Source organism: Argentina silus, assembly GCF_951799395.1.
Source record: "Argentina silus genome assembly, chromosome: 17".
Taxonomy (NCBI): Eukaryota; Metazoa; Chordata; class Actinopteri; order Argentiniformes; family Argentinidae; genus Argentina; species Argentina silus.
Genome location: NC_139671.1, coordinates 11,216,653 through 11,231,701, shown reverse-complemented (window position 1 = coordinate 11,231,701; position 15,049 = coordinate 11,216,653). Strand labels below are relative to the sequence as shown.

Sequence of the window (15,049 nt, the reverse complement as noted above, 5' to 3'; positions counted from 1 at the left end):
CATTACTGTGAATTCTTGGTCAATTCTTGGTCACAATCAATGGTGATTAAAAACATTTGTGCGTGTGTGTGTGTGTGTGTGTGTGTGACTTACCTGTAGTGGCCGCGGACTACCCCGTCAGGGTTGAGCATGGGGATGAGCTTGAAGATGAACATGTTTCGGAGAGTGTGAGCACGAGGATCGTCTTTTCTCAAGATGAAGCTCAGAAAACCATTAAACACAAATGATGCCGGAGTTTCCCCAGGGTGCACACGACTGCTCAGGAAAAACACCTACAGAGAGAAAGACCCACACAAACACACACAGCGTCGTCACCATCATACCATCAGGGTTCCTCAATATCACTCCTATCAAAGTCAAGGCTGATCATAGTCAAGGAAAACTTGTTTGCAAAGTTATATCTCGTCAGCGCACATGGGGTGGTAAAGTAAGCTTTGTCAAAAACACACAAAACCTTATGGGTGGGTGTGTGTGTGTGTATTTTACCCGTTTGCCAGCAAAACGGTGAGGTCGGGGTGTGAGGGTGTCTGGAAACAGTTTGGGCAGGCGGTGTTCTCTCTCCTCCTGCATTCCATTACAGTTGGTGACCGTCAGAAGGTCAACTCTGTTACCATCCAGAGAGTGACACAACACCTCCCTGTGGTAGTACACACTGTCCCCCGGACTGAGAGAGAGAAAGAGAGAAAGAAAGAAAGAAAGAAAGAAAGAAAGAGAATGTTAGAGGATTATAAGAGGTAAACACTAACAAGTGTGTGTGTGTGTGTGAGTGTGTGAGTGTGAGTGTGAGTGTGTGTGTGAAAACATACCTGTTGGGGCTCAGAGCTGCAGCGTTGGGGTATTTCTGGTCCAGCTGCTGTAGTAACTCCTGTCCCTCGCTGTAGGAGAAGGGAAAGCAGAAGGAGAAGTAGGTGGTCGCTCCTCGCACCTCCGACAGCCGATGAGTAAACGACAGGATGAACTGATTATCCACCATCTGAGGGAGGAGTGGTGAGAGAGGGGGGCGGAGGGGAGAACAATATCAATGCTCAGAAAGACAAACAATGTCTGTGTGTACAAAGCAAATGAATTCAGTGTGTACTTCAAACACAGGTCTGTGTGTGTGTGTGTGTGTGTGTGTGTGTGTGTGTGTGTGTACCTCAAAGACAGGTCTGTCTCTGACCCTATCCCAGCGAGCCTTGCCAGGAAGAGTCCGTACGAGAGGAGCCATGCCCTGGCTGTAGAGTTTACTCTGCTTGTTCATGTTCATCACATTGATCTTCAGCAGCTTCCCTGGCACCGCACCACGCACACTGAAGTAGAACCACGACCTGCAACGCCACATACACACACACACACAGAGACACACACACACACAGAGACACACACACACACACACACACACACACACACACACACACACACACACACACACACACACACACACACACACACCTCATTATGACTCTGCTTTTCAGGTTACCTACAGGTTTGTTAACATAAAGGAAGTCATCAGAAACAGGTTTGAAATCTTCCAGAGAGACTTCCTCTAAATGTTGCTAGGTTACCTGTTCCCATTCTCATGTTCTGTCTCTGCACAGTCCGGGCGTGTCCAAGCGTTAAACTCGTAGTCAGGGGTAAGGTTAGGGCCTGAGGGGCCGTTCCCAGCAGTGGGGGGGTCGGCCGACAAAGAGGCAGTGACCCGTTCCACTTTCTCCACGCGGGCCAGGTTCCCCGAATCGAACCGTGAACTAAACACCAGACTGCCGAAGCGAGCCTCCATAGCGCTGACCTCTCACCTCAGGTCCTTAAGGCCAGCCTGCTCTCACACTCGCTCTGTTAAAGACACACACAAAGTTAGTGTAGGCCATGTACAACATTGGAAACTGTATTTGGTATTGCCATAATGAAAGACACTGTGTGAAATATAAGCCTTTAAAAGAAGAAAAACAGACTTGAACCAACTTGAATTGTTTCTCTTATAATCAGTAGTACTAATACACCATCTCTTCCATGTGAGCATCATGCTATTGATAACAGCTGCTGAAACTGAATACAACTTTATGCACACAAACAAGGGAAACATCCACAGGGCTGCATTAAGACATACTGCCAGAATCAACATCAATGTGGCAGGCTCACTGAACAATTTATGAACTGTGAATTATTGGCATGTAAGGCAGCTCGTATTCCTGGTGGCCTGCCAGAGCAGAGGCTTGGTTTACAAAAGAACATTAAAGACTAGGCAGCCAGAAACAGCCAGTGTCACAGTTCTTTCCTTGAGCTTCCCGTAAAATGACACCCTCGGAACAGTTATTCTGCCTCTCGAGAAAGAAGAGCAGATACTGATAATAGAGGAATTGCTAGATACTGGTTAGGTACACACCATAGACTCCATCAATGTCGTCCTGCTATAACTGGCTGGCACCAGCACACATCTCCCCCTGGCTAGGGCAGCAATGTTTTTATAGAGATTTGAAGCCTTGCTAGCTTGCCAATATAGTAGTAGCGGGCCAGTTGTTTGACTTTGATGGCTAGGTTAAACGCCCCGCTCACGACAATACATCCACTATTGTTGCTCAGGCTCTCAACAAGGTATGATAACGGACTCGCTGGGTAAATAATGCCTTCACCGTGATATCTTTGTATTTTTCGTGACATTTGTATTTCTAGCTATTGATAAGCTAGCTTCCTACGTTGCAGACAACCTTAGCAGCTCGATTAGCAAGCGAATGAAACAAAAGCGAAGCAAAAAAACATGATGATCTGCACTGTCGTCACCACTCGGAAGATGCAATGAAAGTTGAAGCATCGTGAGTAAATGAAATGCTCATACTTATTTGCGAGAGATGCTCATCTTTGCGTCCTTTCCGATCACCAAACTGCTCTTTAAACCCAAACAAACACACTTAGCAGCGGAGCGACATCAATCTGTGCGCTGATTGGCTCCGATCAAAAAGAGGGGAGTACGTAAGGAGCTATTCGAACTGGGAATGGCTGGCATGGCTGGCAAGTAATACACAATCTTGTCATTTCTGCATCACATCAAGGGGAAAAAATGAAATGGTGCGCATGTTCATATGCAAAGAGCACTTGATTTCTACATCTACTACAAGTGAGATTTTGTTTTGTTTGCAAAGCCTAAGGTTCTTATGTCTATCAAAAGAAAAACATTAACAATGGAGTAGGTCCATTGTTGTTTTGTTTAGGATATGGTAAGACAGTTGTGCTCAAGATTTAGAAGTCACATTCACCATAATAAGGAGTAAGCAAATACAAATGATTCGAAAGAAAATGTTGCAGATTGTGGCAAACAATAATAATAATAATAATAATAATAATAGCTAAACAGTTCATTCTATGGGTAGTTATTTATGTATTTATTACATGACCCATGGACAGATATGATTAACTGACATCATATGATACAAAGGGGCGCAATCCATAACTGTACAAAAAAAATCTCCACAGGGAAAAGTTTGGAGGATGCGGGCATCGATCCCGCTACCTCTCGCATGCTAAGCGAGCGCTCTACCATTTGAGCTAATCCCCCACATACACAACACGTCGCAGAACTGGGTATATATCATAACATGAATTAGAGTCATATTTTCAACGATTCAAGTCTGCCCTTACTTTATGCATTCAGATCTCAAGCAGGAAGCTTCCATTGCATTAGACATTTGTCCTCACTTGTATAAATAACCCAACAATCAGAGAAAAAAGTACAGTAAATTGGAGTAGTGCATGCAAAGGGGGAAAAAGTGGACCTCCTTCGAGCCGGATTTGAACCAGCGACCTAAGGATTTCAGCATTTGCCTCTACAGTCCTCCGCTCTACCAACTGAGCTATCGAAGGGGCTGATGCAAATAGGTCAGAGTATTTCTTCAAATATTAATCATCTAATAGTAATTGTTATCTTAACTTACTTAAACGGTCTCTGCTTGTAAATGATGTAATATGGGATTTAGATACTATTATTATAATAAATTACAGACAGTCAGCAATGTCTTCCTCATGCAAGTTTCAGTCAAAGAGACTAGTTTTCCATACTCGTTCAGTCATCAGCCAGATTGAAGTCCAGGAAAAAGAGTGATATTTGAGCGTCATGCACTGGACGTGGCCTAACTAATTGCACTAGCCAAATGAATCCTTAGGTAGCCTAGAAAATGTCGCAAATGATACAAAGGTCAGCGTCACAGACAACCTCTACATAATAGTAAAGGCGTCTCACATGATGTACTCAACACCTAGCTTATCACTGCTCCTGTGATTGATGGACATGAGTTGATTGGTGACAGACTTCCAAATAAATGTATCCCGCAATTGCTTTGTCATGAAGTATTGCGCACCAATTATCTATCGTTCACTCTACACCACCTAAAGCTAAAGAGATCAATTTTGTATACCCCTCAGGTGAACTTTTGAAAAAACTAATTTTAGCTGCACTATTCAATCATCTTGGCATTGACTAGCTGTCGAGCATTGTCAAGTCGGTTTGGTTTACAGCCGTTGAGAGTTTGGGCTCCCATCTTAAAACAGCACACACTTCCACACGGTTCGTTGATACTACGACTGGCCTGGTTGTATCAAGTTCAGCACCTGCGCATTGTAGTCTACACATCTATGCTAGGAGGAGAGAAAGAGAATTCCAAAATGCCTTTATTGGCACAAATTAACCCACCTACACAAGACCAATGAACATAAATTACAATAGAATAACATCAAGTCAAGAAATTACTTATTAAGCTCTCCTAAGTCAACACCAGAAAGAGATTCACCCAAACACAGACAAGAACCACAGGCACTGAATGGGGCTGAAGTCTTTATTATAAATCATTTACATGTATAAAGTAACATATTAATAATCGTTTCCAGACACATCTCTCTTATCAGGAGGGGTTAAAGCAGCCTGTCAGCCAGGGTAGCATATCCAGCCCTCCCTGTGAGCACGGGGGAGGGGCGACATAGAGATCTAACTATCAAAGCATACAGCAGGAGGTCGGTCAGAGGTCAATCATTACCCCATAACTCCAAGCAAACACCAGACATAAGCACGCACACAGACGCACACACACACAGAACAACATCATCATCATCAGCCTTCAAGTATAAATACATGAGAGAAGCAGCAGTAGTCATCCACAGTCTGTGCTCTGTAGCTCAGCCAGCTTTCACTAGTAGTAGGAGGGGAGGAGGAGGGGGAGGGGAAAGAGAAAGAGACTGGAAAGGGAGAGATAAAGGGATGAAGATAGAGGAGGCATAGGTAACAGTTTTTTAAGTCAGGACCATAGGAGATCTCCCCCCCCCCCCCCTCCCCCCACCCTCACACACCTGAGAGGACTGGATAGGCAGAAAGTCCCTCTGGCCTATGAGAAGGCTAGGTGGCGCCAGAGTGTTCTATAAAGGACCCAGCTTCTTTATCGGACACTCTGGATGGCACTTTTAGCTTTCATTAACTCACTCTCTTCTGAGGGCTATTTGCATGCTCTCTCACACACTTCTGCTCTGTCTCAATGGTAACAGAGATTAAGGCTTGATAACTCTCTCCCATCACTGACACGATTCAGGGACAGTGGGAGCATGTTCACTCCCCTTTGGCAGCTTTTCAAAAGTAGTACTGTTTATAAAATCATAAATGCTTACAAACCATTTATAAACAAGAATAACTCTTTATAAACGACACTGACGTGTTTATAAAGCAGAATGTACTGTTCACAGCAGGTAGAAAAACTGACAGGGAGGGATATCTGTGTACATCCCAGAGAGAGAGTGAGAAGTGCCGGTAGAAAAACAACTGTTATAAAATAGCATTCAGATTGACAAAAAAAAAAATCACACAAAAAAAGGACAAAAGGGGGTCCGTTGAGTGAGATAATCCACTCGTCTTGTCCCAGAGTCTCTGTTTCTGAGCCATGGAAAAGGGGGGCAGCGGGTGGGGGGGGGGGGGGGGGGGGGGGAAGGGCGATCGCAAGCAAAGGCAGTCTCAGACTGTGTGAGTAAATGTGTTCATGTAAGTGTGTGTGTGTATGTGTATGATGGCATGTGTGTATGATGGCATGTGTGTATGATGGCATGTGTGTCACACCCGCGTCAGCAGCTCCTGTGCCCAGGTCTTGAGGGCAGAGGTGGTGTCCTGAAGGAGGTGCCAGGTGGAGTTGGTGAAGGAGAGTGCATGACTCTGGAGACACGATACTGACACCTCACCGCTGTAACACACACACACACACAGAATAATAATTATTATTATTACTACATCTCTCCACTGCAGACAAGAAAATCAATAGTGAGCAAACACGTCAGATATCCAGACTTCAATAGAGAAAGCATATCATAGGTACGGGTAAAAAAGCTAAACATAATAAAGAAAACTGAGGTTTCAATCTACTGTTTGTCCTCTATTCCAGGCTTTGGAAATAAAGCTATGCTTTTAAAAAAACATCTCTGAACAACCATTCAAGCTTCTCTCCTAACCAAAACACCTCTGGGTGCTTTGTCTTTTCTTTTCTTTTTTTTCAAGAGGTTATTTTAGGTTACTGACTTGCAGGAGTCCTGTAGGCTGGTCCAGGCTTGCTGTAATAGGTCTGATGTGTATGATAGGGCAGGTAGCAGGTAATTCTGCTGGATGAATAGTAGAAGCTGCTTTAGGTACTCCAACACCTGGAACACACTGTCTGGAGTGTTGGCGTATATCTATGGAGGGGAAAAACACATACAAAACTGTCAGTCCACTGAAAACACACAAATAGACAATACTTACAAAATATAACATCAACAACACACACAATGACATACTCTTCTCTTTTCATCAGCAAAAGTGTATGTGTGTGTCTTACCCATTCTATGAGCAGAGGTGTGTTTTCTCTGAGCCAGGTGATAAGCTGCGAGGTGTGTTCAGAGATAAAGACTGCGGCGGCCTTGGTCCTGTCCCAGCCCTGCTCCATCATCGGCCCCAACACACGCACACTCTCAGAGTAGTAATATGGAGTGTTGGTCTCCAGCCAGCTACAAGGAAACAGCAACATATAAAACACGGTTCCTACCATCCTCCTCCTCCTCATTAGAAACATCATAGTTGTAATAAGGATGGAATTGCATGGATGCTGGTTAGGGAGGTTGGATGTTAGTGAGTGAGTTAGTTAGTGGTGAGAGGGTCACCCGGCAGTAGTGGATGGGGGGTCAGAGGTGAGGGATAAGGGGAAAGGGGAACCCACCTGAAACCCTGTTGGGAGTAGAGGCTCACTTTGCTCCAGGCCTGCTGGGACACAGCCATCACCCCCGAACTGTCCAGATACCTCGCTGTGGTGGAGTCTACAACACAAACCAAAGGTCATTTAGGAGACACGTTTATTCAAGGCCACATCCAGTGAACGTGTGTGTGAGTGTGTGTGAGTGTGTGTGAGTGTGTGAGTGTGTGTGTGAGTGTGTGTGTGTGAGTGTGTGTGTGTGTGTGTGTTCTTATCCCTCCCTCTGATTATCTTTTTATCACCGGTGGGGACACAGTATCTCCACACCTGATATAGATGTGTACATTCAGACACAACTAATTCCTCCTTTGTTTCTTTTCTGATGTTAATAGAGGCCTAGCCCAGTGACAGTGTTAACAGCGATGACTGGTAGAGGAGCCATGCGGTTGCAACGTTGTCCGAGGAGGCGGCTCGTTGTTTGCATCGCTTCAATGTCTAGCCTGCCGTATCGTCCCTCTGGCTTTCCTTTGCATGTGTGCTGCTGCATGCAAATTGGGCTGGCAAAGGTAGTCACTAGGAAGTGGTCACAGCTAACATGTTGAAAACAGAAGCTGCATTGCACAAGCGAGAATGATTTGCCCATGTCGAAATACAATGTGCAGTCATCTAAAATGACGTAGAATTCCATGAAATGTGTTTCTTCACGTGTATTGTTTTCTTCCACGAGAGGCCTCCCAGACCCGCCTCTGTAATTATTATTCCCTTGGGGCTAAGCCCCGAATGTCTGTGCAAATCTAGAAACAGTTAATGCGATTTCCACGATAGAGCAATGTTCTTGGGAGTTTTCGAAATAGTATGGTCACGTGACAACAACGTGGAGGCGGAGGATTTTTTCAATTTCACAGCAGAACGTCAGGGGGCAAAGTGCTGTCAGACCTGAGAAGGAGCCATGTGATCTGACATCGTGAGCGATGAAGCCAGCAGCAAACACCAGCAGAGCCATCATCAGTCTGTACCAGGGGAACCCACGCCCACGCATCTTCAACTGAAGCTCCTGGAGAAGAGAGCAAGAGAGCAAGAGAGACAGAGAGAGAGAGAGAGAGAGAGATGATAATATTGATTTTGTGGCTTTGTGTACACTAATATCATGTCTTATGGCCCTGAGAAATAGGTTGTGTGAGTGTCTTACGAGGCACAGAGCGTTGCACTCCTGTACTTCCTGACAGTCGGCTGCAGCGCTCATCTCTTCATTAGTCACCCGGAACGACTGGACGGTTTCCTGAAGGTTTTTACGCAGCTGAAACCAAACCAAAAAATAAAAACAAAACACAGCTCTGTCAGTCCTGTGTCAGAGCACCCCAGGGGAAGGTTTTAATGTTGTACTGCTTTTCTATTCAACATTTTCTATTCAACTTTGAATGTCCACCAAGTGTCTGAATGTCGTTTACGAGCCCTCAGCTAAACACAGGTGACATCATCAGCACGAGACAGGTCAGAGAGTCACCAGACAGTTACCATGGGGATGTGTTTACCTTCTGTGGCAGAGCGTTCCATGACTTGAGTAAATGGTTTAACAGGAGACTGGGGAGAGAGAAGGGGGAGACATGGTGTATGAACATGTGAACATTATTCATTATTACAAAATCCTTATAAATGCCAGATTAAACAATTGTAAGGACTGGGAAAGGTGTTTAGTGTGTGTGTGTGTGTGTGTGTGTGTGTGTGGTGGTATGTTCAGGGTCCTACCTGGACTGGGGTAGGTGTTTGGTGTAAAGCTGCCTCCACACCCCCAGACTCTGGACATCAACACACATACACTCTGTCATACTGCTCAGCAACTAGAAAGAGAGAAAGAAAGAAAGAAAGAAAGAAAGAAAGAAAGAAAGAAAGAAAGAAAAAAAAGAAAGAGAGAGAGATCACATTTGACATAGCAATAAACCCTACAAGCAAATTCATCATGTGTTGACATCATTATTGGAGCCACCTTTGGAGGCAGGAACATTAGTGTCGCTAATGAAACTACAACTAAAAACAAACAATTTCTCTGTTTTGTTTGGTTTACTTCTCGCACATTATGTTATTATGTACATCGCATATTATTCCAAAAGTGCTTTTGGCCATCTCATCACTGCAAGCCCTAGTGTGTAGACCTCTCTCTCTACGTGACTGGGGCAGTGATGTGTGTGTGTGTGTGTGTGTGTGTGTGTGTGTGTGCGTGTCTCACCTCTCTCTTCATGTCGTCAGGGCAGTGTGGAGTGGCTCGGGAGAGGAAAGAGGGCAGGTACGTGTGTAATGTACTCTCAGGCTTTGCCCCAAACGCCAGAACCTTCAGACGAGGGTACAGGCGCCTCAACTGCTCCTGCAGACTACACACACACACACACACACACACACACACACACACACACACACACACACACACACACACACACACACACACGAAAACACAGCACCTTGTCAACCCATATCAAATGTATAAAACTAGCTGAATCTTCACAAAAGGTGGCATGGGATAGGGGCTCATCTCCTAAGATCTGAGCACATTTGACAGAGAGTGTGTACTGTATTACCTTGGTGACAGGGCATTCTTGGGCATGTAGGCAAAATCGAGCAGAGGGAAGAACTCCTTAGGTCCCATGATGCCGAAACCTTTAGTCAGGTTAATGTGCAGCCTGAAGAGAACGCACAACCACACTATAGTAAGCAACACACTACTACAAACTACAATAGTCATAAAAAAATATATATACAAAAATCATCGATACCGTATTTAAAACACAATAAGAAAAGTTCAACTTAGGACTTACAGGAGGAGTCTCTCTAGGTAGGCGATGGCATACGAGGACAGGGCCTTCACCCCCAGAACTGGCAGCATGGTGCCCAGCCACACTAACACACACACACAACATTGTTCAGTCAGTAACTGGGTCACACCAGAATTTCATTTTGGGTGTGTGTGTCAGTGGTTTCTATTGCTTGCTCTTGCTCCAAGTTAACCCCTGTCCCACAAGTTAACCCCTGTCCCACAAGTTAACCCCTGTCCCACAACTCTCGCCAACACACTGTCAGCCTGCCAGACGTTAGGAAAGCGGGGGACAGGGAGACAGGGAGACAGATAGGGACAGAGAGAATGCTTGTGCATGTGTGTGAATGTATGAGTGACTACATGCCAGCCTGCCTCTGTGTCTGTGTGTGTGTGTGTGTGTGTGTGTGTGTGCGTCTCACCTCGTAGCCCTTGGCTGAGGTCATAGTATCCAGCCTGGCCCAAAGCCCACATGATGGTCAGGCACTTCACTGGCCGGTTCTGAACTGACCGCAACAACTCTAGATACTAGAGAGAGAGATGGAGAAAGAGAGAGAGGGAGGGGGGGGGGTTGGTGGAAGGGGAGAGGTTAATAGCCAATACACTGTGTGATTTCACATTCTGCAGTTCAAACATTGTGACCACATAGTCTTCCATCAGCTAAATCAACGCAATGTGCTCTTGCTCAAAAAACTGTTTCAAAAAGTGCTGTCGTAGACAGGGCAGCAGACAAGGGCCCCTAGAGCAGCTACCCACCCACACTAACCCCCAGGCAGACTCAAGGTCTCACACAGACACACAAAGCAAGACTCACGTCAGCCAGGTTCTGGGTGGCTATTCTGGGCTTGTCCTGTAGGATGGCCTGAATACACACTCTGTAGCCATGGAGAGGTTCTCCTAGAGACAGAGTGAAAGAGAGATTGTTATTTCATTTTTATCAGATCATATGACATATATAAATAGTCATAGTAAAATCAGCAGTGTTTGCTTGTTTTTGTGTATGTGTGTGTGTGTGTGTGTGTACCTGTCTGTTTGTCCAGCTCCCTGAGCATGGTATAGACACAGTGATCAAAGAAGTCCTGCAGACTGTCACTGCATCGGACAATCAGGGCCTTGATTACGCCCTTCAGCTCTTTCCCCGCAAGGCAGTATGGGTAATCTGGGAGCAACCACAAAGAAAAGCGTTAGGGTTACGACCAAACTCAGGGTTATGGTTGCAGCAACTGGTAAAGGTTTAGGTTAGTCTTACTGACCGTGAGCATAGCTGCTCAGTGTAGGCTCGATCTCTGGAGCGGTCAGTTTATGGTTGAGATATCCCGCTAGGTCTTTGACCCACACGGACGGGTTCTCTGGGAACAGAGTCTGACTGCGTTCCAACTGCTGTTTCAACTCCGCAATCTCCAACTGAGAGAGAGAGAGCGCGAGGGAGAGAAAGAGAGATTTGGAGGGGGTGAGGTAAGGAGAGAGGGAGAGAGAGAGAGGGAGAGAGAGAGAGAGAAAATAGTGTGGGGAAGGGGAAGAGATGGAGACATTTGATTACGGAATAAAAATAAGCGTAAAACAAAAAGGGTTTTTTATGTAATAACTGAGATTTGTGATTCAGCATGTGACTTCCGCCCTCAATTCATCCCTCTTCAACACAGGCAGTATGACAATACTCACAGCTTTGAAGGCATCCTCCAGGGTCTTGTGCTGAGTGGAGATGGGTGTGGTCGTGGCAGGGGGCGATTTCTTGGGTTTGCCCGCTGCGGGTTTCTTGTGTTGAGGTTCGGCAGGTGGGGGTACCTGCTCCTTGTTCTGCTTTTTCGCCATCTTCTCAAACCCCTCGAACAAAGTCTCTGACATCTTCAGAGGCGCTGTGACAGAGAGGGAAGGGGTGAGGGGTCTATGTAGATCGATCTGTCTGTCTGTCGCTCAGTGGTCCTGTATGGTTCTCGAAGGCCTGCTGCTATGTCCGAGCTTGGTCAAGCAAACCCACTAAACAAACCCACTAAACAATTCGCTTCAACTGAAATGTGAGCTTGCGATATCGGGCTGGTTTTACAAGGCGAGCTATGCTCCTCTCTCTGATCTGTCTGACAACCTTTCTTGCCCTCTTCTCTCCTCCCTCCTTTACTTCCCTCCCTCCTTCCCTCCCATTCCAGAGTCAGTAATTGGTTGTCTTTTTCCCCTCAGGGTAGAGAATAGGGAGAGGGAGTTCTCACCCCTCTGCTAGAGTGTTATAACTACACAGACTTAAGACTAACATTATACAGCTACAGAGAGACACTACCTCAACACACACACACACACAGGCATGTGTGAACCAGTCCTCAGCCCTTTTATACCATGATAAATAGAGTTCCCACTCTCCAGTTCTGCTCCATGGAATCTGAATGTCCATCAGCATGTGTGAAAGAGATCACAACATGCAGATCACTACGACCGACATGTCAAACCATTTGGCCACCCTCTCCACGGCCTCAGACACCCCTCCATCCTCTCCACCACCCACGCTCCAGGAGGTGCTGACAGGCTCTACCAGTTGCTCACTGATCATTCTATATGCTGCTTAGAGAGCTTAAAGCTATATCTGGTGTGTGTGTGTGTGTGTGTGTGTGTGTGTGTGTGGCAGGGCTAATGCTACGATGGGGGAGGGTGGGCTGCAGTTCACAAAAACAAGTTGTGGGTGAAGGGAAATATATGGGTTACATATATACAGTATACACACACACACACACACACACACACACACACACACACACACACACACACACACACACACACACACACACACACACACACACAGAACAGGTTATTCTTAAAGCCCCTATATCTGAGGCAGTAGGTATCAGTGCGCGTGTGTGTGTGTGTGTGCATGGGAGTGTGAGAGAGAGACACTCAACTGGGTTCTGATAAGAGGAGCCCATCTTACAGCTTGGGATCACCCCAACAAATGTTGCCTGGTTTCTCACTGCGAGCACTCTGGGGGGGGGGGGGGGGGGGGGGCAGTCAGTGAAACTTGGGTAATCAGGGAGCTTAATGGTACAGAGTCTGGGAGGTACGGTAGGGAGGCAGTGAAGGGGGGTAATCTGAGAAGTGTCCACTGAACACGGCCTCTCTACAGGGTGGGCTGGATTCTAACACCAGCAGAAGAAGAATTCATGGCAGGATGCTTCATACACACAGACCCACACACGCAGGAAGGAAAGAAAGAGATGCATAAAACCACACTGCCTGTGGCTGTAGTCCCATGGTCTGTCAACCCCTGCAAGATCACTCCGCTCCTCCACCTCGGCTGCCCGCCTGGCACCGCCGCCTCTACATGGATGCAGTGGCCGCGCTACTCGGTCACGGCTTTTCATTGTCCTGGCGCCCCGCTGGTGGAATGAGCTTCCCACAACGGTCAGGACTGCAGAGTCACTTCCGATCTTCCGCCGTAGATTGAAAACCCATTTCTTCAAGCTACATCTTAACAGTCCCTCCTAAAGACCGCTTCACCCTCACTACCCCCCCTATACTAACCCTAACCCCTCTTTCTCTGTGCATGACGTCTGTCTGTCAGTCTCTGTCTCTCTCTTTCTCTGAGTCGACCTCCAGTCATCTGCGTTGGCACAGACACTCTGCTCCCCCATTCCTCTATGAGACTTTGGACCGTTATCAGAGATAAGAAAATGATACACAGTATCATGCACAAACAAGCAACACTCACACTGACAGGACTGACGCAACCTTGTTGTCACTCTCAGATTTGAACCTACACAGCATGTGTGTTTCTTTCTATGCATGCAACAGCAACACATTTAAACCACATGTACAACATCTAAAGTTAAAGACATAGAGAGATATACATTTTACTTTGGCCTATCTATTTCAACTCATGATAGAAGATGGGCAGTGATATTCATACACATCACATCATAGACCATTCCCTGACAGCTGTCAGTGTAGGGCAGGACTGGTCCTAAAAAAACATTTGGTGTCAGCACTTCAGGACAGAATCGTGAGATACAATGTAACGATGAGTGAAGATGAAATGAGATTCAAATGTGTGATACAATTTCACAACTTGTTTCCGAGCTGTTACCGCGCTCACTCTTATGATGACGACGTTTCATTTGTTGAGACACAGGCTGGGCTAGTCATCGCTTTGACCAAGATGCGTAGCAAGCATCTAAAGACACATCTATATCGACAAAAGACATTGAGAATTCGATAGTATGTGATAGCTGTGGGGGGCAAACTAACTGACTAGCGAGTAACACTCCGCTATCGCCTATATATATTATTGGGGCATGCGAGGTCGACGCCGGGCTCAGTCTTAGCCTTACTTTGCCTGTGTGTGTGTGTGTGTGTGTGTGTGTGTGTGTGTGTGTGTGTGTGTGTGTGTGTGTGTGTGTGTGTAGTTCTGCAAATTCAAATTCACCGACATTGCCAGAATCATACCAGTCCACAGCTAGCTAGCTAAAGCTAATACTATGTATCTGTGTCAACCAGACCCAATATACCACTCTGACCCAGACTAGCTAGATAGCTAGCTTACTCGCTAGTATAACCACCTGTCAATCGAATGTCGAATGCAATTCAGCTACTATTAACAATGACCGTTAGCTATCCGCACTGAACTGATTGGCTGATGTTAGCTTAGCTAACTTGCTCTAGGTTTTTTTGCTGGCCCATATGCTATCCAGCTAACGTTAGCTAGTTGCTAGCCGGCGTGGCAGACAAAACACCAGACCATAACCCCTCACATAATTATCATATTTTACTTTTAAAATATTGCAATATAAACTTACGAAGCGAATCACTCCAGTGCTGGTTAGATTCACTTAGAGCTTTCCTGGAACCAGTGCCACCGGATTTCTTGTCAGTCGGGTTTTTTCCTCCAGTGCTGTTTGGTTTCTTTCCCTTCTTCACAACTTCCCACTTTCCAACCGATCCATTATTAGAAGCCATTATTTTAACCTTATTGGCCTTAGGTAGGGTAGGAATATTGGTGTGTTTGTTGTATGGCCTCCCTGTTTCTTCCACCCCGTTGTGAGTGTTAAGAAATAATGGTAGATCAGAGGGTTTGACAGAGTCCCCGTGCCACGTCTCCTTGCCG

General features: G+C 46.0%; 2 protein-coding genes across 2 annotated transcripts in view; both read right to left on the bottom strand.

The window, feature by feature from the left end:
- The window catches only part of agbl5 (AGBL carboxypeptidase 5), a 12,762-nt gene extending 9,887 nt beyond the window's left edge, over nucleotides 1-2,875 (bottom strand). Inside the window, exons 1-6 of the mRNA XM_083689284.1 lie at nucleotides 2,813-2,875; nucleotides 1,545-1,812; nucleotides 1,136-1,307; nucleotides 807-973; nucleotides 487-664; nucleotides 94-272 (exon numbers count right to left, since the gene is read on the bottom strand). Coding sequence (XP_083545410.1) covers nucleotides 94-272; nucleotides 487-664; nucleotides 807-973; nucleotides 1,136-1,307; nucleotides 1,545-1,759 — 911 coding nt within the window. The 5' untranslated portion in view covers nucleotides 1,760-1,812; nucleotides 2,813-2,875. The remainder of the gene's footprint in view (nucleotides 1-93; nucleotides 273-486; nucleotides 665-806; nucleotides 974-1,135; nucleotides 1,308-1,544; nucleotides 1,813-2,812) is intronic.
- A 1,913-nt stretch (nucleotides 2,876-4,788) lies between these two features.
- Nucleotides 4,789-15,015, bottom strand: tmem214 (transmembrane protein 214). The gene is made up of 17 exons (XM_083689268.1): nucleotides 14,742-15,015; nucleotides 11,629-11,822; nucleotides 11,220-11,370; nucleotides 10,991-11,125; nucleotides 10,781-10,863; nucleotides 10,389-10,494; nucleotides 9,971-10,052; nucleotides 9,734-9,835; nucleotides 9,388-9,529; nucleotides 8,910-9,001; nucleotides 8,696-8,744; nucleotides 8,353-8,460; nucleotides 8,100-8,217; nucleotides 7,191-7,287; nucleotides 6,813-6,981; nucleotides 6,518-6,669; nucleotides 4,789-6,185 (listed from the first exon to the last, which is right to left on the bottom strand). The coding sequence occupies exons 1-17, from the start codon at nucleotides 14,899-14,901 to the stop codon at nucleotides 6,059-6,061; spliced, it is 2,067 nt and encodes a 688-aa protein (XP_083545394.1). The 5' UTR covers nucleotides 14,902-15,015; the 3' UTR covers nucleotides 4,789-6,058.
- Nucleotides 15,016-15,049: the final 34 nt, after the last annotated feature.

Bases quoted from the DNA above. Each gene is read 5' to 3' on its own strand.
- tmem214 (XM_083689268.1), bottom strand. From the start codon at position 14,901: ATGGCTTCTAATAATGGATCGGTTGGAAAGTGGGAAGTTGTGAAGAAG. The intron at 11,823-14,741 runs GTAAGTTTATAT...TCTCTGTCACAG, and splicing joins GCACTGGAGTGATTCGCTTC to CGCCTCTGAAGATGTCAGAG. The intron at 8,745-8,909 runs GTAGGACCCTGA...CTCTCTCCCCAG, and splicing joins AAACACCTACCCCAGTCCAG to TCTCCTGTTAAACCATTTAC.